General features: G+C 34.8%; 2 protein-coding genes across 7 annotated transcripts; one reads left to right on the forward strand and one right to left on the reverse strand.

The window, feature by feature from the left end:
* The first annotated feature begins 1125 nt into the window (after positions 1–1125).
* Positions 1126–1881, forward strand: LOC107470628 (uncharacterized). The gene has a single exon (XM_016090033.1). The coding sequence runs from the start codon at positions 1126–1128 to the stop codon at positions 1879–1881; it is 756 nt and encodes a 251-aa protein (XP_015945519.1).
* Positions 1882–9322: 7441 nt separating this feature from the next.
* Positions 9323–13534, reverse strand: LOC107467867 (uncharacterized). 6 transcript variants are annotated; one of them, XM_052252276.1, is made up of 4 exons: positions 12418–13534; positions 11683–11770; positions 11258–11344; positions 9323–9818 (listed from the first exon to the last, which is right to left on the reverse strand). In XM_052252276.1, exons 1-4 carry the CDS (start codon positions 12471–12473, stop codon positions 9795–9797), a joined length of 255 nt encoding a protein of 84 aa, XP_052108236.1. In that variant the 5' UTR covers positions 12474–13534; the 3' UTR covers positions 9323–9794. The 6 variants fall into 6 exon arrangements, 4 of the variants coding, with proteins under 4 accessions (XP_052108236.1, XP_052108219.1, XP_052108206.1 ...); XM_052252259.1 differs by having other exon boundaries at positions 9323–9913; XM_052252246.1 differs by lacking the exon at positions 9323–9818 and adding an exon at positions 10975–11155.
* Between the last annotated feature and the right edge of the window lie 11844 nt (positions 13535–25378).

The following is a 25378-nucleotide window of genomic DNA, read 5'->3' on the forward strand; positions in this document are numbered from 1 at the left end:
AACCTCCTCACGAGGCTCAGACAGGTGGCACCTCGGCATCAACAAGTTGGACGCCACCATACAAAGTAGGGATGGCAAAACTCCCCGAGATGCGGGGATCCCTGCAGGGACTACCCCGAATGGAGATCCGACTGTGGAGAATTTTCCCCGCGGGGATGGGGATGGGGGACGAAATTCCCCCGAGGTAGGAGTGGGGACCGAGCAGAGATCCCCGCCCCATCCCCGCTAATCCCCGAAATTCTAAAGTTGCTTAATTGTCCTTAATAGTTTATTTCTCATATATGTTTTTTAGTTATTTCACATGCCATATAACCCTAATAGTTTATTCTAAATTTAATTAATTGTCCTTAATAGTTTATTCCTAATCCTTATTTGCATAACCCTTCTTTAGTTCATAGATCTCTAACGTCATCCATACTCCATCCAACTTCTCTGCAGCCACCCCCTCGCCACTATCCCGTCTCACTGCATTGTCACCCTTCACCGTTCCATCACCCACCTTGTTCTCTATATTCGTGGCGTTCCTTTCCACAATTCTATCATTGTATCCATTCTCCTCTCTGATGCCGTGTCCCCTACCGTTCTGGCCTAAATCAATGTTTCAAGTAACCCTCAGAATATTGGCGCCATTGCTGGGGACCTGGGATCCATCCTCTGACAAATGGCAGACCACGAGCATAGAAATGTCTACACAGCATCTGATTCTGAGCCAGTAGATCAACCAGAAGACCAAGCCTTCTTGCTCCTGCCTCGACTACTACACCATTGCCCCCACGGGAAAGGAACCTAAGGAAATCCTCAAAGAAGGAGGATCTAGTCCGAGGTCCACTATCTCAAGGCTGAAGATTAACCTCACGGACCGAGATCGTGGATCTCATTCATGGCCAAGGGGATCGACTATAACAGCTTGAACACAAGGCTGAACGACAACGGGAACCAGAACAGGAGTTGCAAAACGAAGTAAGGCAACGAAAGGAGTTAGAAGACAAGTTACGAAAACTGAAAGCTGATATACAAAGGAGGAATAATTGGGTTGAGCGTGTGAAAAGTCCCTCGAGAGGGCAAGATCCGTTCTAAGAAGATATGATGAAGGCTAAAGTTCCTAGGAACTTTAAATTGCCCGACATGGATCTCTATGACGGAACGTCCGATCCGAGCCATCATCTCAATAACTTCAGAAGTAGAATGTACTTGTCCGACGCCTTTGACGCCACTCGTTGCAAAGCCTTCCCGACTACTTTAACTAAGGCTACAATGAAATGGTTTGATAGTCTGTCCCCTAGGTCAGTCACTAGCTTTGACGACCTGGCCAAAAAAAATTTGACCAGATTCTTTATCCAGAAAGACAAAATGAAGCACATTCCGAGCCTGCTGGGAGTAAAGCAAGAGGTCGGGAAAACCCTTCGTGACTATATGGAAAGGTTCAACAAAACTTACTTGGGAATTCAGATTCTACCAACTGAAGCTATAATTATGGGTCTGGTCAATGACCTTAGAGAGGGGCCATTTTCTCAGTCAATATCTAAGAGATACCCAACTTCTCTGAACGAAATTCATCAAAGGGCAGAAAAATACATCAACATGGAGGAAAATTCCCGACTCAAAAAACCTCCTTCACGATCTAACTTGCCCTACTATCAAACTCGGGACAAAGAAAGGGAACCTAAGAAGAAAGAGGAGAAAAATGTAGAAAAGCCTCGAAAGTATCACAATTACACCCCTCTAAAGGTTTTCCTGGTCGATGTTTATCGCGAAATATGCCATACAGAGAAACTCCCGCCTCCTCGTCTGATTAAGCATAAGAAAGCTGGAAGTCGGACTGAATATTGTGAGTACCATAAGCTGTACGGGTATTCCACTAATAAATGCTACAACCTATAAAATGTCATCGAAAAGTTGGCCTTATAGATACCTAGTAGACAGGTCAGACGACCTGAGGAAGAGAAGAAAGGATGAAGAAGTAAGATGACCAGAATGCCCTCTTCACCCCCCCGAGTGATATATACAAATGATTAATGGTAGATTTGCAAGAGGAGGAATATCAAAATCCTCACGAAAAAGGCACCTCAAGCAAGTATATCAAGTCGGGGAGGACAGTTAATCGTCCAACTTACCCACTATCTCCTTCACTAAAAAGGATGCTCAAGGAGTAGTACCATGGCATGACGACCCAGTGGTGATAACTATAATCCTAGTAAATGCTAACCTCCATCGAACTTTGGTAGATCAAGGCATCTCGGCGGATATTCTGTTCAAAACTCCTTTGACAAGCTCGGGTTAGAGAAAATGGATCTAAGGGCATACCCAGATAGCCTTTTTGAACTTGGAGACACCCCAATCTGACCTCTGGGTTACATCTCATTGTACACCACCTTCGAAAAATGTGCCAAGTCAAGGACACTAAGTGTTGACTACATTGTAGTCAATGTAAGTTCAGCCTACAATGCCCTAATAGGTCAAACAACTTTAAATCGACTAGCAGCTATCATCTCTACCCCACATCCTTGCATAAAATTTTTGACAGCTAAAGGGATTGCCACCATCAAAGAAGATCAAAAGTTATCAAGAAAATGCTATAACGAGAGCCTTAGTTTGAAAGAGAACTCGGAAGGCAAAGAAGTCAATACATTCGAGTTAGGTGGAGTCCAAGTTCGAGAAGAACTATGACTTCAACCAGAAGAAAAAACGGAAGAGATACAAATCAGAGACCACCCCGACAAGAAAACGAGCATAGAGGCAAACCTGGAGGAAAGCCTAAAGAAATAACTCGTTGAATTGCTGAGGAAAAACTCTGATCTCTTTTCCTGAAAAGCCTCTGACATGCCCGGTATTGATCCCGACTTGATGTGCCATAGGCTTGCTGTGTACCGAGGTTCCCAACCTGTTCAGCAGAAGCGCAGAAAGCGCAGACCAGAACGAACACAGGTCGTAGAAAAGCAAGTGCAGGCCCTACTAGAAACAGGATTTATAATGGAGGTGAAATATCCACTTTGGCTAGCCAATGTTGTATTGGTGAAAAAGAAAAACGGAAAATGGAGAATGTGCATTGATTACACCGACCTCAACAAAGCCTGCCGTAAAGATCCTTATCCACTCCCCAGCATTAATGCTCAGGTCGACTCCGCCTCAGGCTACAGATACTTGTCCTTTATGGATGCCTACTCAGGATACAATCAAACTCCAATGTACAAACCAGATCAAGAAAAGACCTCATTCATAACTCTAAAAGCAAACTAATGCTACATAGTAATGCCTTTTGGATTAAAGATTGTAGGAGTTACCTACCAACGATTGATGAATAATGTGTTTTCCTCTCACATAGGAAAACTCATGGAAGTATATGTGGATGACATGCTCGTTAAGACCAAAGAAGATGGAACACTTTTGTCCGACCTCTCGGATGTATTCTCCACTATAAGAAAGCATGAAATGAGATTAAATCCCTCAAAATGCACCTTTGCAGTAGAAGCTCACAAATTCTTCTCAAAGAGGCATAGAAACAAACCCTGACAAATGCTAGGCTATACTCAATATAAAGACCCCGACTTGTGTTAAAGAGGTTAAATAACTAAATAGAAGGTTGGCCGCTCTATCTAGATTTTTAGCAGGGTCGGCTTTGAAATCACTTCCCCTCTACTCAATTTTAAGGAAAGGAAAGCAATTTGAATGGACCCCAGAATGCGAATAGACCTTCCAAGATTTCAAGACATTCTTGCGATAACCACCCATACTTACCTGACTTGAAAAAGGGAAAGAACTCGTGCTATACCTATCAGTTGGAAGTCGGACCATAGCCTTGGCCCTAGTCTGAGAAGACGAAAAAGGGCAGCAACCTATCTACTTTATCAGCAAAGCCTTACAAGGGGCGAAAGCTGAATTATCAAAAGATAGAAAAGTTTGCTTATGTCCTTGTTCTTACATCCCGAAGGCTCCGACCTTACTTTCAGGCCTATACCATTAAAGTTTGCACTAATCAACTAATGAAAAATATTCTACAAAAAACGGACTTGGCTGGGAGGATTCTACAATGGGCAGTAGAGCTGTCCGAGTTCAATTTAAGATATTAAACTCAGACAGCCGTTAAATCACAATACCTCGCCGACTTCATCACTGAAAGTCCCGGAAGCCCTACCACATGGAGTCTGTACGTAGTCAGGTTATCAAACAAATCTGGAAGTGGAGCTGGTGTTATTCTAGAAAGCGATCAAGGGACTCGGATAGAACTATCCTTAAGGTTCGAGTTCCCTACTTCTAATAATCAGGCAGAATATGAGGCCCTACTTGCTGGATTGAAGCTGGCTAAAGAAGTGGAGGTAGAAAAGGTGGTGGTGTTCAGTGATTCGCAAGTAATAACTTCTCAAATTAATGGCACCTACCAAGCTAAAGACCCCACTATGAAGAAGTACTTGGATGAGACATGAGAACAATTGACACACTTTTCAGAAAGTGAGGTCCAACATATAACTAGGGAGTCCAATGCCCGAGCTGATGCTCTATCAAAGTTAGCCAGCACCAAGCCATGAGGCAACAATAGAAGTCTCATTCAAGAGACTCTGCAAATGCCATCCATACCAAAGGAAGTGGAAGTACTGACTATACACAATCAACATTTAGGGTGGATGACCCCACAGTCAACTACCTCAAATTTGACATACTCCCCAAGAATGAAAAGGAGGCCAAAATGCTAGTAAAAGAGGCACAAAACAACACACTAGTCCACAATATCCTATACAAAAGAGGGATCTCAACACCCTTCTCAAAATGCATCCCGATCTCCAGCACAAAGGAAGTCTTGGAGGACTTACATACTGACATATGTGGAAACCACCTAGGAGCACGGTCCTAGGTGGTTTCCTCGGTCCTAGGTGCGTCCCGACCTCCAATACCCCTCTTAAACAATTGATGATTGCCTTGAGTTGGCCACTTTTATTCTCTTACAATATTGATCCATATGGTTCTTTGATGAATTTGTACCATTCTTCGGATTTGCATTAAACACATTCTTGCAAAATTTGCATTTCACCTTCTGTTCACCTTTAACTTTCAAACGATCAAATTACTCCTAATAAATACTCTTAACATTAGCCTTATTGTCACCTTTAACAGGAGTTGATCCTTTTAGAATCAAGTGCATTAGTTTACTATGCCTAAAAAAACATATATATACAGGAATAAAATCACCCCAATATTAAGTTCAATAACAAGATCAATGCATATGAGAGGAAATGGAAGAACATCTAGATGCATGCGTATATTAAAAATGCAAAAGTGAGATTATGGGTAGCTAGGCATGAATTTAGAATTGTCTAGAGTGTGTGTGTGTGTTAGGTGAGAACTTAGGTTAGTCAAAGATTCAATTATAGCTCACTTGGCCATACATATATCCTCACCCTTACCTTAGCCCCATTACAACATTGAAAAGACCTCATGATATTTGCATTTGTACACTAGCTATTGGTTGATTAGTTAGATGAAGAGCAAAGCCTCAGAAAGCATGACTAGAGAAGACTAGAGCGGATACACATCCAGCGAGGGTTCGATTGTTCAATCACATGTATTCATCACTATCTTCTATATTCTTGCAAGTTTGTAAAACCTTTTGAAAATTTAATACAATTTTGGGTTGGATTTAATTCCTATTGCTTTAGCCCTTGTGCTTATATATGTTCTCTTGAAGGGTTGATTTGTTTTGGCCTAAGCATTTACATTCATGAAAAGTAGTTGCTTTTAGACAATTTGCATATAGTCTAGTTGCATTGGATAAATGTCATACCCATTGTTTCCTTCTTGGTTTAGCATGAGGACATGCTAAGGTTTAAGTGTGGGGAGGTTGATAAACCCCATTCGTAGCGTTTATCTTGTATTGAATCTAGAGTATTTTGTCAACCTTTTCTCACATTTACTCAATGAAATAGCATAGTTTTGTGATTATCTCCTAATTTGTGCTTAAGTTTGAAAACATACTTTTAGACCCTTAATTTGATAATTTTAATCCACCTTTGATTCCACTAGATGCCTTGATGTGTTTGTTAGTGATTTCAGGTTGAAAAGGGCTAGGAGCAGATCAAAGGAGTAAACAGAAAGCATGCAAAGTGGAGAAATCATGAAAAGCCAAGGATTTGGAATGCGCCCATGGACGCGCGCGCGCATATGACGCATGCGCATGGATCGCGCAATACTCCAGGGACGCGTATGCGTGCTGTACGCATACGCGTCGATGCCCACGCTGGCACTTTTAATGAAATCAAACTTGGCGATTTCAGAGGGGCTTCGGGCCCAGTTTTGAAGCCAATCTTGAGAAGGAAAAGGCTAAAAGAGACCAAGGATTGAGAAAAGGGGGGATTCATTCAATCACACAATTATTCACATAATTTGAGGTTTTAGATGTAGTTTTCTATAGAGAAATGCTATCTCCTCTCTCTAGGTTCTAGGTTTTTAGGTTTAGTTTTTCTCAATTTCAGATTTATACTTTGTTTCAATTTAGGTTTCTTCTACTCTTATTGGTTCTATACTTTAGTCATCTATTTCCGTTTGTGATTTTCTTATTTTGATAATTTGGTTTATGAACTCTTCATGTTAGATTCAATTTTCATATTAATGCAATTCATGTTTTCCATGGTTATTGTTGCTTTCTTTAATTTGTGTTATTTAATCCTTGTTATTGGTTGTTTAGAATTTAATATTATCTTATTAATTTTCTATGTTTTTATTTTGTTCCTTCCAAGTGTTTGATGAAATGCTCGGGAGGATTTTAATTTAGACTTTTATGTTCTTGGCTTGAGATGGTAACTTAGGAACTCTTGAGTTACTAATGTCCAAGTAATTGATGATTTGAGCCATTAACTCTAGTTCTCACTAATTGAATCAGTGGAGAGCTAGGACTTATGGACTTGGATTGATATAGCTCATTTGAATTTCCTTTACTAAGTTAGAGGATGATTTAATGGGATTGTTCCTTGCAATTATCATGTTGTGGTTAATGACAAGGATAGAGATTCTTGACCACCAAACCTTGCTAAGACCTCTTTATCATTTGATTTTCATTACCATTTACATTTCTTGTTTCTTATTTCAAAAACCCCAAAATATACCTTTACATAACCAATTATAAGAACACTTCCCTACAATTCCTTTGAGAAACGACCCGAGGTTTGAATACTTCAGTTATTATTTTTAGGGGGTTTATTACTTGTGACAACCAAATTTTTGTATGAATGGATTCTTTGTTGGTTTAGAAACTATACTAGCAACGCGATTTCAATTGTGAAATTCTAGACCACACAAAAGCTCATTCATCAACTGATGAAACAGTGCACGTCGTCTTGAATAGAGAAGGAAAAAAGAATTTTGTTGTCATTTGTTGTATTGGTTGGATCCTCAACAACAATATCCGTAATTCAGGAAAGGATTTTTAAATCAGGTTATTCGAAAGTGTCAATGGCAATTTGTTTTCCTTTGCTTTTTTGACGATGAAGTTTCTGAAACTTTGGATGAAGCCATTGTTACAGAAAAGCTAATAAAATCAAGGAAAAAGAAAGATAAAGTTGGAGATGGAACGATCACTGGATAGAATGAGGAGAAAAGTAGGTGAAATAACCAGAAAGTTGAGGAAGTCACTGTTGTCGTTGTTGAGAAGATGTTGCCAAAGAACTTGTGAGAGAAAATGGAATTTTTCTTGGTTGGAAGTGAAGAATTTTTGTGGTTTGTTTTTTCAAATTTAAAATAAACAAAACCTTCCTTGGGAAGATAAAACTAAAGGAGAGAGAAACGGTAATTAATGAGAAAATGTGTTGTAGTAGGTGTAATTATTGGGTTTATGGAGATGTGGATAATTTATGGACTTTGTTTAAATTAATTCATTGATTATGGCATTTAAAGAGTCTTGTTCAGATAGGATTGAGCGTTTTATTTCCAGTTTGATTGCGATGAACGCATCAATCCTAAGGGGACAATTTGTTAGTCAAAATTCAAACAAGTTTTAAAAATCGAGTTTGAGACTCATTTGGTACCTTCGAAGATTGTGAAACTCATCGAGAAGGGTTTATCGACAAGAAAGATGGATTCGATCGGATTAACTCATCAAAGAAAAGTGAAATAATCAAAATGGCAAGGAGGCTAATAAGTGAAGATAACTGATATCAATTATAGGATCATTCCGAAACGTGAGAACAATTATCAAAGAATTTTCACACATGGAAAATATGTTGAAGTTTGATTGGTCAATGACTCTTATAAATAGTTGACGAATGAAAGGAATAGATGTTGGAATTCGTTTTAAGAAAACACTTTCGTACACTCACATCCCCAATGATTTTTTCTGAGTCTGCAAATAGTTTTATTTTCTGTAAGTTTCCTTCCATATCTTTTAAATTTCTTTAAGTTTCTTGTAATCTTGTCTTTTTCTGCAAATTTACTTTTTCTTGCAAAGTCTTTGTTTTCTTCTTTAACATTTCTGCATTGTCTTTCGATTTCAAAGTCTTTTGACCTTCTGTTAAAGGCATTTTATTGCTTTATCTTAATAACTTTAAGTTATTTACATTGCTTTTTTGTAATTTTGATTTCAAGTCATTTAAATTCTATTTGCATTTTAAATTTTTTCTTTCTTTCCTATTTGTTGAAAATTAGAATCTTTTGGTGCATAATTGAAAAATTAGTATTCATAACGGGAATGGATTTTGCTCCTACATTATTAGATATTAAACCAACCTAGATTTGCTAAAACTCTGTATAACAATTGTTATTATTATTTTTTATGATATTATTTTACACATATTTTTTATATTATGCATTTATGCACTACAAGAAAACATGCCTTTTGCTACGCTTTTAAAGCGTGGCGAAAGTTAAAAAAACGTAGTGATAGTTTTTCGTCACGCTTTTTGAGCTACCGGTACGCTTTTGAAAGGGTCACAACTGCAAGGGTGCCAGTTGCTCTATCGCCACGCTTTTGGTGACCTATCGCCACGCTTTATTTTTTGCTATGCTTTTAAAGATCGCCATGCTTTAAAAGTGTGGTCATGTGCCAGATATAGCAACGCTTTTAAAGCGTACCAATAGAGACATATGGCTACGCTTTTAAAGCGTGCCAATAGAAAGAGATATAGCTACGTTTTTTAAGCGTGCCACAAGACATACAGCAACGCTTTTAAAGCGTGGCAATTAATGACTGTTGTACAATATGGTTACGCTTTTAAAGCGTGGCAAAAAATTTGTTCAGTAGCCTATAGTTTTTTTAATCTTTTTTAATCTTTGTAATAAAACCTTACAAAATTAATAGATGATTTTAAAATTTAGACAATGACCAATCATTTTAAATCCACTAATCCTACATACATAAACTCGTCACCAAAACAAATGTTTAATCACATGACAGTATAACAAAATATCAAAAACCAAAGTGATAACAACTAAGCAATGTATTCCTAATACATGAGTTACAATTCCAATAACTTTGCCATCCTATCTAACAATAATTTTGATCAACCTCCTCACATATGTGCACCCAATTCACCAAACTAATCATCAGCCTCCACTATGTGCTCAGAGACGTACAGCATCCAGATTCTTCAGGATTTCAATGGCATTTAGCAACAACTGAGAAGCTTTTATGGCTCTGGTAGTTTCCACAGTAGCTTCTTCTTCAGGATTTTCGGGCTTCCCCATTGTTTCAGCTTTCTTGATGATGTTTTATGGCACTAGTAGTTTCCACAGTAGCTTCTTCTTCAGGATTTTCGGGCTTCTCCATTGCTTCAGCTTTCTTGATGACCTCATCATCATAGGTGTATGCCTCAGCATCAACCACCATAACCCGTTAAATACTAGCAGTGATAACCAAAAATCAACATGGTATTTGAATGCACTACACTTCATCATCATCAATAGAAAGTAGATAGAGCATGTCCTCATTCTCAAGCTATAAATAATAAAAATTAATAATAAATAAATGGATAAAGAAATCAAACTTAGTTAATTATCATATCAAAGCCAACGCCACACTCTGTCAAATTAATAATAAACACTATCAAAATTAATAATAAACATTGTCTTCAACTGAGAGGTAATAACCACCAGCAAGTTCAGTTTCATTTAAGTTCTAGAGCTTTCTTCATGCTAGAAGAATCCTTGAAGTCGATGTAGGCAAAACTGTAAATTCTTTCTTTTCCACCAAATCTGACTTTTCTTTATTATCTACTACTCCGCTTTTTGTCTCTTTTTATTCGTGTTGTCTCTATCTTGAGTGTCCTCTTCGGACGTATCCGCCTCTAATGGCGCAGCGGTAGTTAGGGATAATTATTCACAGTAAATGTGATGCGGTGTGTTTACAATTATAGCAACTTTGAAAAATAAAATAGTAAAATAATTTTATTTTACTGAAAACATTCCCATAATATTTTATTAAAAACATTCCTATAAGCCCATAGAAAAATAATGGGCAAACCCACCTTTCACACGAGTTTGAAATTGGGGGAAGAGGATTTAATTAAATGTAATATTTTTGAGAATAATTTTTAGGAATTTTAAAAAACTTTCTACTAAAACACACTATGAAATTCTTCTAACATAAAAGCAAAAAAAAAATTGTGATTATAAGAAAAAAAACTTATGGTCCACAAACATAATCGGGCTTGTAGTGCTAAATTGGGCCACATGTTCCATAATAGAATACTATGCTAATTTTTAGAAATGTAGACAATTTTTTGACCAAAAAAGCAAATTTAAATGCTCAATATTGAATTAGATTAACTTAATTGGACACGCCAATGAGCCTTGGCTCTAGTGGCATTTCTCCCCTCTCTCCACCTCAAGGTCTAGGGTTCAAACCCTAGAGAATGCATTCAATAATAACAAAATATGAGCAACAATTTACATTTTAAATGCTCAATATTAAACATAAGAGAGGTATATTTGCAAGTTTACATCATTTGAAAATATAATAATTATTATAATTTATAAGTGTTTGCTAACTCTTAACAATTTTAAGTGAACACCTTCATATTTCATTCATTAAAAAATCATGAACATTCCATTTACAGGGATTCAAAAATTCACACTTTATCCATTACTATAATTGTGTAATTCATCAAAAAACATTTAAAAAGAATAAAAAATGAGACCAGTAACATACAACTTCCTTTGCTGAGACAGCATCAACCATCTTGACATCCTTAGCAAGAGGAAAATACATTTAGTGCACAATCACAAGACAAAGCAAAACAAGCCTTCACAGCGATATTAAAATACAAAGCGAGATGCTTACACTTTTCTGAGGAGTTTTAGAAGGTTTTTCTTCTTCCTCATCACTGTCATCTGAACTATAACTGCTTTCTTTTGAAACTTCCACAAGCTGCAGTGAATAGCAAAAGAAATTGAACACAGTAAAATAATAAACAATGGTTCACATAGTATAAAATATTTAAAAAAATAGTACATAATTCAGATATCTAAATTGAGAAATTCAAGTTGAATATAATGGAAGAGAGAACAGTAGCAATTAACACTACATAATACAAGTAGGAAACTAAGGCCCAGAAATAAATGACACAAGCAATCAGATGGAGATTACAAAAGAAAAAGATAAATACTGGAAATTCTAATCTAACCAAAAACTTATAAACTAAAAAAAAACCTTGAAAATAATAAAATTATTAGTCATGCTTATTTAATTGAAATGAAACATTATACCAGGAACAAGGGCAGATAAAGCAATGAAGCGCTGGCTGAGCTTCTCTCTACGCTTCCTCTCAGCAATTGCCACCAGGGAATAGAACCCCTACGAGCCACAGTAACTCAATTCAATTACTTCTCCATCTAACTCAATTTGATCCTCCCAGTTCCTAATTTAGGATATAGTTTCACTCACCAATGTTGAATCAAAAGAGATATTGTCCGAGACAAAGAACAACTATCCAACTAATTATAACCTGAATTATCTACAATCAACCTAAATATAATTTATTATGAGAACAGTACACTACATAGTATATGCATGCCGTTCATACAAAAATAGGAGGAAATATGGTATATATTAGAAGGAGAAAACTGAAAGTAAAGCAATGGAATAAAAGTCAAGGTAATTAATATGCACAACAAGGAATAAGCTTGGCATAATCGAAAATGTTTGAACAGCATAACAAATACTAACCTCACTCTGAATAAGATCTTAGCACAGTAAACATGGTATAAAGTATAAACTCTACAATGCAAATATTACCCTCTCTGTAGTCTATAATAATTAATGATCACAATAAGCATGCAAAGTAGCTCAAAGTTGGTGAATTGCAATTTGAAAAACTAAAGTTGAGCAACAGTTTGCCGAAATAAGATATAAATTGAGTGATCTCAAAGCATTAAGGGAATGTGTTCCCCCAAGTTCTCCTTTAGACAGGTGGAAAGACTGGATTGAAAATACTAACCTACCGGAAGAAGACTTCGCAATGAAGTATATGGTATGCTGGCAATGAAGTAGACATCATTTTCAAAGCCTAGGATAGGATTATAACCACCTCGTCCATATGTTTTTTTCCTCCACTGTGAAAAATGGTAGAGTTTAGAAATTGTACAGCATTAACAATCTGAGAAAACTAACTGCTTACACCCAATTTCATAAGCAATCCAAGAGGAAAATTACGTAAATCTTGTGAATTAGAAATAGGAAAACAGAAATCAAGTTCCACTTTTTTCCATCTCTCTCAAGAAATTCATCAAACAAATGGCAAGCATAACAATACTGAACCAAAATACAGCTAGAAAACAAGAAAAAATGGAACACAACTAAACAAAGAAAGGAACAGATTTCATCTTCTAAAACCCCTGTATCTTAATTCTAAATTTCCGCTCCTAAATAAAGGTCAACAAAGAAAGAGATGGATGTGAAACTTGAGGGAAAAAGTTTGAGACGTCGAAGCCTTGTGCGATGAGAGGGAGTAAGCGCTTGAACAGTGGAGGCAAGCTCGTGATAGAATCGTGAGCGAAGCAGAGACAGAGATGCGAGCAAGACACAGGCGGCCGGAGGCGGAGACGTGAGACGCGAGCGGAGGAGAGCTGGTGGGTCCGGCGAGAGGCGCGGCGACGGAGGTGAAGGTGCAGTGGCACCGTAGCGGTGATTGGAGGTGATAGAGACAGAGCTGGGGTGGTTGTTCAGGGGGCCATCACGCGAAGCTCAAAGGAGGGTTACGGGTGCCAGAAGAGGGATTGCCAACGGAAGCATCATGCGCGCCGGCGACGTTCTTCGCGGAGTGCAGAATGAAGAGAGGTTAGGGTTCTTCGATATGATATTCTTCATCGCGATTAGGGGGTTCTTCGTGAGGCACAATGAAGAGTGGGTTGGGGTGAGGCACAATGAAGACAAGGTTAGGGTTAGGAGCAATCGTCTCTTCGTGCGTGGAGGGCTTAGGGTTCTCTGATCTGAATGAGCTAGGGCAATTCAAAGAAGGGGAAAGCTAAAGTTTGGAAGAGTAGATGGTGTATTGCAATTGTAACTTAGAAATTTCGAAGGGAGCTCTCTGAAATTTTTTTTCTTTGGGGAACCTTTTGGGCACGCTTCAAAAGCGTACCAAAAGAGTTGGAGGAAACGGCTACGCTTTTAAAATGATTCTATAATAAAATTTTGCGCAACGCTTTAAAAGTGCGCCTTTTTTTTCTATGGTTATGCTTTTTGAGCGTAGCAAAAAAAGCGTTACCAAATCTCGAATCAATTGCTACCCTCATAAAAGCGTGACCATTGACCCTTTTTGCCACGCTTTTAAAGCGTAGCAAAAAAAATGTAGCCATAGATTTTTTTTTGGTAGTGATGTGAGCATAAATTTGTAAAAAAATATAATATTTTTAAAATTAAAATTAAAATATTTATTTTCTTATAATAAAATTTTAAAATACTTTTTCAAAATAAGCATAATCTATTAATTTTTGTTAGTATTTTTAATGATTAATTTAATTTTTTAATCTGAAATGATATATTTTTAAATATTATTAATTAATTATTAATTAAAAATTATAATTTTTATTTCAATTCAAATATTTCTCTTTTTAAAGATCCAATTGACTAGCACGTAGTCTTAATCCTTATTATGCGTCATTTCATTTCATTATAATTTTTACACTTAGGTACGTGTGATTTAGAAATGCGGACCTACCGAGCTAGCTATATTATTTAATTATATATGATGATTAAGTTTATAATACTGCTACAGCAGATCTCAATGTCATGAGTAATCAAACGACAAGAACACCGCCTCTCATCTCTGTTATCGTAAAATTCACGATGTCAAATGATGTAGATATTATTAACCCAACATACACAAGTATCGAAAGTTTTTAAATCTATCTATCTCCAATCTTCCCCATGATCATCGAGTAAGGATAATAGTTAAGAAAGCAAAAAGATCCGATAACGTATGTAGCTTAGGGTTCTAGGATTCCATTTAATTAATTAGAGCGAAACATGCACCATGCACCGTGCGGTCTTTAACCTGCTAAAATTACTCGTTAGGATACTATTATAGGGTCCATGTTGTCTTAAAAGAAAAGCTCATGATAACAATGCTAAGAAATATAGCTGTTAGCAAAAAGAGTTTGTCAATTTTATGGTATTTTTTTTGTTTAATATCTAATTTTTGTCTAAATTATATTTTATAATAATTTTAAAATATTTAAAATTTTTTAGTTTTCATCTTTTAAATTTAAAATTAATTATTTAATCTATTTTAACAATTAGGCAATATTTTTAGGCAACATAACAAACACCTTTCAATTATATTATTTGTGCTTGGTAGAACAGAAATTATGTCTTACACGAAACTGGAATTGGCCTAGGGAAAAGCTTGGTGGGTTCCATCTCTATCATGATCTGACCTAAATAATTGTGTTGTCTCATGAATGGCTGAAAATTATTTGTCGGAATTTGCAAGTAGACTCTGATCAACAAATCTGAGCCAATCATAGCTTTTTCATGGTTGACTTTATGATCCATCGCTGACCACCCCCAAACTATCAATATTTTATAATTAAGCAATTTTATGCACAATACATTAACTCATACTCTAGGAAAATTTTCAAATATTTCAAGTGTTTCAATAAAATACTAACATTTCTAGAACACTTGCTATTCTAGCTAGCCACTATTGATATGTATGGTAGTGTGGGGTTGATGGTGTCCTGACCCATAAAATAGATAGATAAATAAATAAATGAAAAAAAAATGTGGATTGAAGATGAAGATTCTCGTCTTGACAATTTTCAAATCCCAAACCTTTTTTCTTTAATTTATATCCAATCGATAGTCTTCAATGATGGTTACTTTCAGTGAATAGTATGGCCACTAAAATTCTTCTTAGAATAGAATCAAATTTTCCTTTTAAGACAAAACACAAAAATCCAATTAGAATTAGAACAAAAATGTGTGGACCAATTAAGAGTTATGCTATTCTTATCATTTTAATATTCCCTGAACAACTTACTATAGACGGTAGCCTCTGCATCTGTGACTAGCTAATAGGTTTCTAATCACTTTGATTAGTTAACCAATTAATGTCTAATTAACTTGATTTGTGCAGGTTTCAATCTCATTTGCAAAGATACTATTACAATCAATTAGACCAGGTGTTGAAATTCTAGGGAGAATTCCAACCACAGAAGCTTATTGCGATGTTATCCAGTATCCCATGGCCATAACCACTCCTGGGATACTGGTCATTCGCATAAGCTCAGGCTCACTCTGCTTTGCGAATGCCGGTTTTGTCAGAGAAAGGCATGAAATTTAATAAAGTTCACAAAATAATGACTTGTTACATAGACTATATACAAGCTTAATAATTAATAAATGATGTTTATTTATTTGGGATTAAAATTGTTCACTACTGGTTGGCAGAATCCTGAAGTGGGTAGAGGATGAAGAACAAGATAACATTGAAGAAGCTGCTAAAGGAAGGTTGCAAGCTATAATCATTGACATGACCGGTGAGTCTTAAAACTAATAAACTCTAAATCCTAAACGCTAAACTGTTATGATGATTGACCCTACGCAATTCTCTTTGCTTCGTGACATCTAAAAAAACAAATATAACTAAACCATAACACAAAAAAGCGGTAATTTGAGTGTGTATATATTTTTAAATAAAGTAATTAGCAATCAAATAATTAATATTATCATAGTTAAATAATTAATTTTTTCATAATATTATAATCAATTTTTTATAAGCACTAAATACATATCTCTATTATGATTATTAATTTTAAAATTATTTAAAGAACCAACTAAATATACTAAACATCACTGATGCTGAACATATTTAGATATCTAAGTATTATATTGACGTCCATCTCGCGTGTTCAAGTGTTCAACCGAAGTATAAGTGGATCGCTTTAAGGCTCAATTTAACGGCGCGAGTGCATGATTCGGAGTAGTTACTTTACTTGAAGATGCACGTGATGGGGCATAGAAGAAGAGGAGCCTGTAAGTCTTTATCTTGAGCCTCCATGCATCGAGGGAGCAGAATTCGCTGATAGGAACAAACAATAAAAACAAAGATTGAAATCAAAACCCTTTTAATTAAGATTATCTAAAAAGTTACTATTGTATCAATCATGAATCATCGGTGACTCCTCCTGTTCTTATCAAAACAAAACTAACAAGGCTCCATAGAAACAAACAAAAACTTAGTCCACAGTTTTGTCTTTGACGAGTTTCTAGGCTTGACTCAATCCACCCACTTGGGCTTGTGATTTGCGCTTATGCCGGGTATCTCGACTAAGAAAAAAGATCAGTTTTATATTTCATCATTTTCTTAATTATTTTAAAATTTTAAATTTTTTTCTCTTGATGTTTTAAAAAAATAATATATATATTAAATTTATTTATTTACAAATTAAAAAATAATTAAAAGAATAAATTAAAATTTTTAATCTTTAAAATCCTATAGTCTAGTAATATTTATAAGCTTTTAGATATAGTCTAAAAATGGTTAAGAAATCAAATATTGAATTAAGTCTTGCTTACACAGTATTCTTTGTTTACTACAATATTTTTTGCCTAAAGTAATATTTATTTCAAGTAATATTTAACAAAAATTGTCTTAAATAGGTAAAGATAACATTTTTGACGAATTGAGTAAGGTAAAGATAACAAAATTTTTAACTATTCATAAAAAGAGTTGTCTTTAATATCTAAAACAACATTTACAAAATGTTACAAAATAAAAACTTTAAGACAACATTTTTAAATAAAAATACAACATTTCATAAAAGTTGTCAAAAAAAATTGAACAAATAACATTTATAAAAAATTGCCTAAAATTGTTTATAGTTAAAAATTTAAAAAAAAACTTTTAATCATATTCCCACCAATTATTTTTTCAATAAAAAATAACTTAAACACAAAAATACAAATGTGCTTCAGAGGTTCCATTTCACGCACACACACGAGCCCTAGGCTTTTCTCCCCTGCAACAACGTACCCACGTACCCTTTTTCCCCTTCTTAACGGCGACAGCAGGTCAGCAGCGTTCAATTGCCGGTGAACTCCTCCACGTACGGCAACAGCGCAGTGCTATCCTCGACAAGCGACGACGCGGTGCTTTCCACAAGCCCTAACATAGCCACTGCAACAACTCACAAACACAAAATATGGACAAGTGTTGCTTTATGTAATAGAAAATACAACTCGTAAAAAGTGTTGCCATAAAGTCTTATCTAAAGCGTTGTGTTTGGGTCCTCTAAGGCAACCCTTATGAGGAGTTGCTTTTTTGTAGAAAAAGCAACGCTTTTTAAAGGTTGCCACAAAAAGGGGTTCTTTTTGATACACAAAAGTGTTGTCTTAGATCAAAGCTAACGGTCGTATAGCCAACCCCCCAAAAAGCGTTGCGTTTTGTCGGAAAGTGTTGTCTTTGATCAAAGACAACACTTTTCCTTATTATAAGCAACGTTTTTAAAGGGTTGCCTCAGCCTGAATTTGTTGTAGTAGTTTCTTATTATTATATTCGATTTCTAAACTTTTCAATACATTTTTGCTTGATTATAGTCTACAGAGTAGCATTTAGAAGAGAAATCAAGACTGAGAGATAGAGATTGAAAGATCTAGATAAAGGCTTAATTAAATTTCTGTATTGTATTTAGTATAAAGTATATAGAACTGGGTTATGCCTCAGTATTTTAATTAGTTCAAACAAAAGTATAAACTGAAATACATGAAATGACTAAATTACCTTTATTATTTAAAATAAAAAAAAGGAAAAAATAAGGAACTCTAACCCAACATTACTGCCATCACTTTCTCCTTTCTTATTTCTCAATTTCAGTGCTCTCCCATCGGATCTCCCCATTTCGTCGGTACCACTCCCCTCCTTGGCGTCGAGTTTGCCTCCGATGAAGAAGTCCATTATTTCTCCATTGCTTCAAATACGGTTCTCTCTCTCTCTCTCTCTCTCTCTCTCTCTCACACACACACACACACGCACTATTGTCATTGTCATTGATGTCTTTTTCATACCTCCTCTTTTTCCTTTTTATTTGTCCTATTTTCATATGGTCTGTAACACCCTACCACATAGAGCCTTACGCTTAAGTCGTAAAGCAGAGGTGGCGAGGTATTACGGCCTCTAAAAGTAAAATACGTACATAAATATAGTTGAAAGAAATCATATCTAGGAGCCTTGAAGAAGAAGTTAAGCAAAAGGAAAAACAGAAAATCGTGTCACACTTGCATGGATAATCGTAAAATGGATAGGTTAGATCAAAAGAAGGAAAAAAAACATAATATATAGATTAGAGTTCCAAAACACAAATATCAAGCTCTAGACTCAAACTATAGAATAAACACCTGTTTCTTCAAGTCAACCTCTAAGAGGGACAAGCATAAAATATAAGATGGAGAATCTATATACATATATAAGCATAAATAAAATACAACCCTAAGTCCCCAGAGATTTTTGCTTCCACAGAGTCTCCAAAATGCTCAGTGAAGTACCTCCTGACCTGCATATGAAAAGCAACAATATGTATGGTGGTAAAGGTGCCCACATAGTTAATATAAAAGGCCCCGGAAAAGCCAGAGACATTCCTAGAACTCCGACACTCAGATTTCAGCTTAAAGATCCAACTAAACCAGAAATTAAGTAAGTTATCTAAGGTATTCAAGTTCTAAATATAACTTTAACTTAACACTTCACTTTCTGTCTCCTCCAATCCTCCAAATCACCGGTGGAACAACTCTCCCCCCCCCCTCACACCTCCGCAAAGAGGGGTTTCTCAGAAAACATACACATGCAATTCAAGTAAGGAAATCACAGGTAGAGGAGCAATTACAATAAGTAGAACAAGTAGCAGATAAGCAGAGTTAAGAAATTAATTAAGCAAACCAAAATAATACACACTCAAGAAAAACATACAAATGCACATGATGTATGCTTGTCCTATGGCTAATGAGCTCATTTGTCGGTTATATAGCCAAACCCGATATGTCTGGTAGCTAACCCAAACACTGTCTCTCTGTTGCGCATTAATACCATAAGAGGGAATATGTGCCATGTCACCATTAGAGGGATTATGTGCCCTGTCACCATTAGAGAGATTATGTGCTCTGTCACTATTAGAGGGAATAGGTGCCATGTCACCTTTAAAACCAGAGAGAAAACACAGACATACTTGCCATCAATCAACCTCAACCATGTCTCATTTATCATATTCATTCAATTTCATATTCAAACTCAGTTTTCATCATTTTTCTTCCTTATCTCTTCCCGGAGCAAGTGGACAGCGCCACTACCTCTTACCCGAGGTCACATATCTCATCATTTACAAACCATTTCCGTACTTCGTCAACCACAATTCATTACTTCAAACCTTATTATCACACCTTCTATTTCGTTCATCAACAACTCATACTTAAAACACAATTCATCCTTTTCTTAATAATTTAAAATCAAATTATAAAATCTTTAAAAATCCAAATCTTTCTAAATAACCACTTCAAATGAAACCTCCTATTTTCATAAAAATTTTGGCAGCATCTCCTCTAAAACCTGGACTTTTGCCATCCCTCAAGGGTCCCAACCACGAAACTAAACACCTTTCGGTGATTCAAATCATTTTCAATATCAAATTATTTCAAAATCAAACCATACATTTCTCAACTAATCCGTTCAATTCAATTTCACAAACCCTCCATCAACCCTCAACACATCAACAATCATCATTATTTTATACTCATCAATATCATAATCCAGCACATACAAATTTATTCATCCTTTATATACACATCATATACCATATACACAATCCATCAATAATTTATCTAATTCGTTCCAATCTTAAGGTCTTCTAGCCTAAGTTTTCACGTGACATTAAATATTAACTACGAGAAACCAAAATCATACCGTGGCTAATTCCTCCCTAAGCTTAGAACTCCTCAAAAATCTCTCCTTTCACAAGCTCTAAGCCTCCAAACATCAATTTCTCAAGCCTAATTACCCGAATTTCGTCTCAAACCGCCCAATTGAACACAATCTATTTCATACAATATCACTATAATCATCATAGAGTTCATTAATTTAATGATTCACAAGGGTTTAACATTTTCTTTACCTTACCCACAAATCTACTGGACAAAATCCAGTGATTTTCTGCTACTAGAGTTCACCTAAACCATCAAAATCATTCAATTCCTCAATACTCAAATCCTAAAATCACGAAATTGATGAGAGGTAGAATTGGGAGAGAAATGCTAATTTCTTACCACTTTTTCATATAGAATTGAAGAGAATTCCGAGATGAACATGTGGCTACTGACAGCTCATCAATCAGAGTTCTGAATTGAAAGTTACGTAGAATTGAAATTTTTTGACAAGGGTTTGGTTTTCTTTTGGTGTTGAATCCCACACTTCTGCGTGCTTCCACGAGAAAATGGGGAAGAAAGGGTTTAGAGTTGTTTATATAAGTGGGTCTTAGGTTCGGTTTGGGTCCGATTCGGTCTATTAGCCAGTTTTTAGACCAAAATCTTTAAAATTAGTGTCAAAACTCATATTTTAATTATTTCTACTTTAGTGAACTATAAAATTTAATTTTATATTTCTTTAAATAATAATTAATTTATTGATTAATTATTTATTAATTTCGCGGGTTTTACATGGTCCCTGTTTTGGTTTGTTTCTTTTGTTAGTTCCAGAGTTTACAAGAGAATCTGTTGATGCTTTTGTTGAATATTGAAATTGAGTAGAGGTAGAATCTTGCGAATAGTATCTGTCCTCTTTATTTTCCACCATATGGGCTTTTAATTTGTTTTATATATGATGTTGTTGTTGAATATTAGTTTAAGTAGAGGTAGAATCTTGCGAATAGTATCTGTCCCCTATATTTTACACAGTGAGTACTTTTATTTTAGAGATCTAATGAGTCATTGTGGTGTCTAAGTATTTGTCTTGCTTTTTTGAGGAACAAGTGTCACAAGTGTGTGTTAATTCATTTTCTCATGTTTTAGATTTTTAATAAATTAAAAGATATAAAAGTCCTGAATATAATTAATCAAGTGTATTTTTTCTGTTTCTATTTATCTTTCATAGAGAGAATGACTTCAAAGCCAGTAGAATGTGATAATTCAAGTAATATTTTTAAAGTTCATATGTTTGGTTTGAATGGAACCAATTTAAGAATAGATTTAAATTAGAACCAATTTAAGAATGAAATGCTAGTATACAGAACAGATTGTATATATAGATGGGAAGCTATTAGGTTCATGTGTGTTTGACATTATTAATGGTAATAATAGGAGTCATAAGAGGTAATGAAGAAGATGAAGAGGTGACATATAATGAAAGATCTCTTATCATTGATGGCCATAGGAAAATTCTCTTTTCAGTTCCATTCACTATCCTCACAACACTCCTTTGGTATCTATGTTCCTTTAATGCGATTTCATTTCATTTCATTCTTCCCACACAATTTAGTTGTATTATATTTATTCATTATCTTTCTTTCTTTTTTCATCTCTAAATGTTCTTTTGCATTTTTTTTAACTCTGACAGGTACCTTGGTTTATTTAACAATGACATTTAGAATCAGAAGATCTACAAATAACTCCTATGATAACGGCAACTCTAATGTAATGGGTGAACGTTTTTTTAATTGTGATTTGAGAGTTCTATTACAAATCTCAAAAAATGTTGTCAATCTATGTAGAGAATATTAGCATGTCCTATGAGACGATGTGGATGGTTTAGATAGGAAAACCATTCTTATCAAGGTCAAAGTATCCACCATTTTAAAAGAAGTGCCGAAGATCATTCAAGTGATACACTATAAAAACAACAGTATTTATAACAAAAAAAAATTGTTATAAAGAATCTAAATTTTGAAACGAAATTTTTAAAAAAAAGTTGTTACAGGATTGTTGCTATATGTTACAAAAATTTTTATAACAAAAAATAAAATTGTTACAATACAAAGTAATATTTTGTAACAATTTTTTTAATATAAAAACTAAAATTTGTTACAAAAGTGAAAACAATTGTTGGCATTTGAAATATTTTTTGTAATAATATAATTTTTTTCTATCATAAATTTTTTTTTACAAAATATAACTTAATTTTGTAACATTTTTATTCCTTTAGTTACAAAAACACATTTATTTTGTAATATCTTTTTAATACAAATTACACACATAATTTATCAAATTAAATTATTTTTTTAATTAATTAATATATTAGCTAATTTACTGAGCAAGTCAATATTTATATACTATATAATAACATATATAGTTCAAACATCTTTCATTTAACTAAGATTGTTTTAAAGCAAAATAACATCAAAATTACAAGTTCAATCATAAATTAAAAGTTTTACATAGATTAGTGTCATCTATTAATCAAAATATTCTTGAGTTCTGTAGCTAACGTATTGTCATCATTTTGGCACTACTATAAATGTTGTGAAAAATTGAAACAAAAATTAGAAACAACATATATCACTAATTACAATTTTTCCCACACTACAAGAAAAATACTAGATACTGTCGGATATAGTGTTGGAGATTGCAGGCGGGTTTTACTGGTGGATTTATCGACAAATTTGGCAATAAATTTGCTGGGTAAAAAAGTTACTGTCAAATTCAGATTTCTGACAGTAAATTCATCGGTAATAATTAGAGAAAAAAATTGGCGCGATCATTACCGGAAAATTTATCCATTTTGGTCACAGACTGTGCGTTACCAGCAGATTTTTCCGATGGTAAATTCGCCGATAAAATTGACCCTATACTTAAATTTGTGGACTCTTCCCTTCCATTTCTGCAACATCATTAACCTCACTTCTTTCTCCTTTCTCTTTCTCTCTCGCTGTCAGCCCCATCGCCACCATTCGCTGCCGTTTCGCCATCGTTGACCGCTTTCCATGACTCCATCCGTCGTCACCGTTGAGGAGCATCCATGTGGAGCTTGTTTCTGCCATGGAGGAGCTTGTTTCTCCCTGCGAGTTGCTGCCTCTGTTGTTCGCCGCCACCGCTGTTTGCCTCCGTTAACTGCGATGTTACCCTTCCTCCTTCATCCAGCTATGTCTTCTTCCCTTTCTTCTTTTTTTTTGTGCGACATTATTAGTATTTACTAAATCCTAACCCTTCACTTCTTTGCCCCTTTTTTGTCATGTTAATTAGTTGCTTGGTTTCTTCAGATTGTATTATGATTCTGGATTTGTGGATTGATGATAAAATATTGATGTTTATTGTAGTTATCAAATTCGGTTATTCTTGACTGTGTTGATTTATTGACACTGAAAGGCTCTATCTTAAATTTTTGATACTATTATTAGGAAGATTCTTGATTGATTGTCTTTAACAAGCTCATCAATTAACATTAAATAGGTGAAATTAAGATTGATGTTTGCCTAGTTGATAAAATCAAAATGTTTATTTCCTTGTCCCCTAGCGTGGTTGACTCTCTTTCATTCATAGCTTAGATAGCTAGAAACACTGTACTATTCTTTATTTATTTTATTTTTACTGTAGAATAATATTGTCAAAGAAAAATTAGGATCATCAAATATATCTGGTTTTAGCTCATCAAAAGATCAGCCTACTCAGCAAATTTCAGGTTTGTATTTTAGGCTTTTAGCAAGCTGATATACCCCTGTTACAGTGGCTAATCAATCATTTTGTTGGTCAATTTATAAGAACTTATGCTAGCCTTGTTATTAAGTAGTTCATTTGTGGAATCATCTTATATGAAAGCTTCTTTATATACATGGCCTGCAATTAAACGAATAATTAATATCATAAAATGGAATCATATACCACTAAAGGTAGACACAATGTGAAACCAGTATTAATAATAATAAGTAATAAGTTTGTGTAGAGTAAAAATAATCTATTTGTGGGAGCCTTTTATGTTATCTGTTGACAGATGTATGCTTTGTAACGAAAGCTTTTTTTTAACTTATCCATTATAAATGTATATTTTATACTTCAATTCAAAATCTAGCATGTTTGAGTATTTGTATGTACCTACTATGGATTAGTTTTTTCCCAAACTTGTTTTATGGCTTGCTTTTTTTGCCTTTGTATTGTGCTCTCTATTGTTGTAGGATTTGAATTTCTCATTGTGCTCTCTTTTTTTGTCTTTTGACGCGTGTCAATCGTCAGCTCAGAATTTTTTCTAAATAAAGAATCTTCGTTGATAGTATAGATCTAAACCAACAATTGACACGTATCAAAGTTTAGAAAATGGTTATCACAATTCAAATCAAAATAACTGGATGTTTTATGTTCTGGGTCATCTCTCAAAGGAATTGCAGTGAGGTGCGCGTGTTATCGGTCATGAGATGTTTTTAGAGTTTTGGATGATAACAAACAAGAAATTAAATTACAAAAAAGAAAAACTAACAAATGTTAAAAATGCTTCTTGGCTAGGATTGAGAATAAAAAAATTCTATCATTGCCATTAATCTAAACACAACAATTATCAAGAGTAATCCTACTACGTTATCTCCAACATCAGGAGAAGGTCAAGTAGGCATAATTGATTTCAATTCACAAATCATAACCACTTTACTAATTGAGCTTAATAAGAGGTTAACGTTAGTGAATACAAGATCAACTAACAACTCTAGATTATCAATCCAAATTGGTCACTAATGACTCAAGATCACCTAATTCCTCAATCACAAGCCAAGAATGCAAAAATCTACTCTAAAACTAATTCAAGTATTTTATCAACACCTAGAGTGCATAAACATAAAGTATCATAAATTGCAAGAATTAGTAAAATCTATAGCTACTAAATGCAAGAAATTAATAACAACAACTCAATTAAGCATCAAGAAAACATAAAACATCAAATTGTATTAAACGAAATTAAAATTAAGAAGAGAGTTTATAAACTAAAAGTGACAAAAATGATAAATT

This window comes from Arachis duranensis, chromosome 1 (genome assembly GCF_000817695.3).
Source record: "Arachis duranensis cultivar V14167 chromosome 1, aradu.V14167.gnm2.J7QH, whole genome shotgun sequence".
NCBI classification, from domain to species: domain Eukaryota; kingdom Viridiplantae; phylum Streptophyta; class Magnoliopsida; order Fabales; family Fabaceae; genus Arachis; species Arachis duranensis.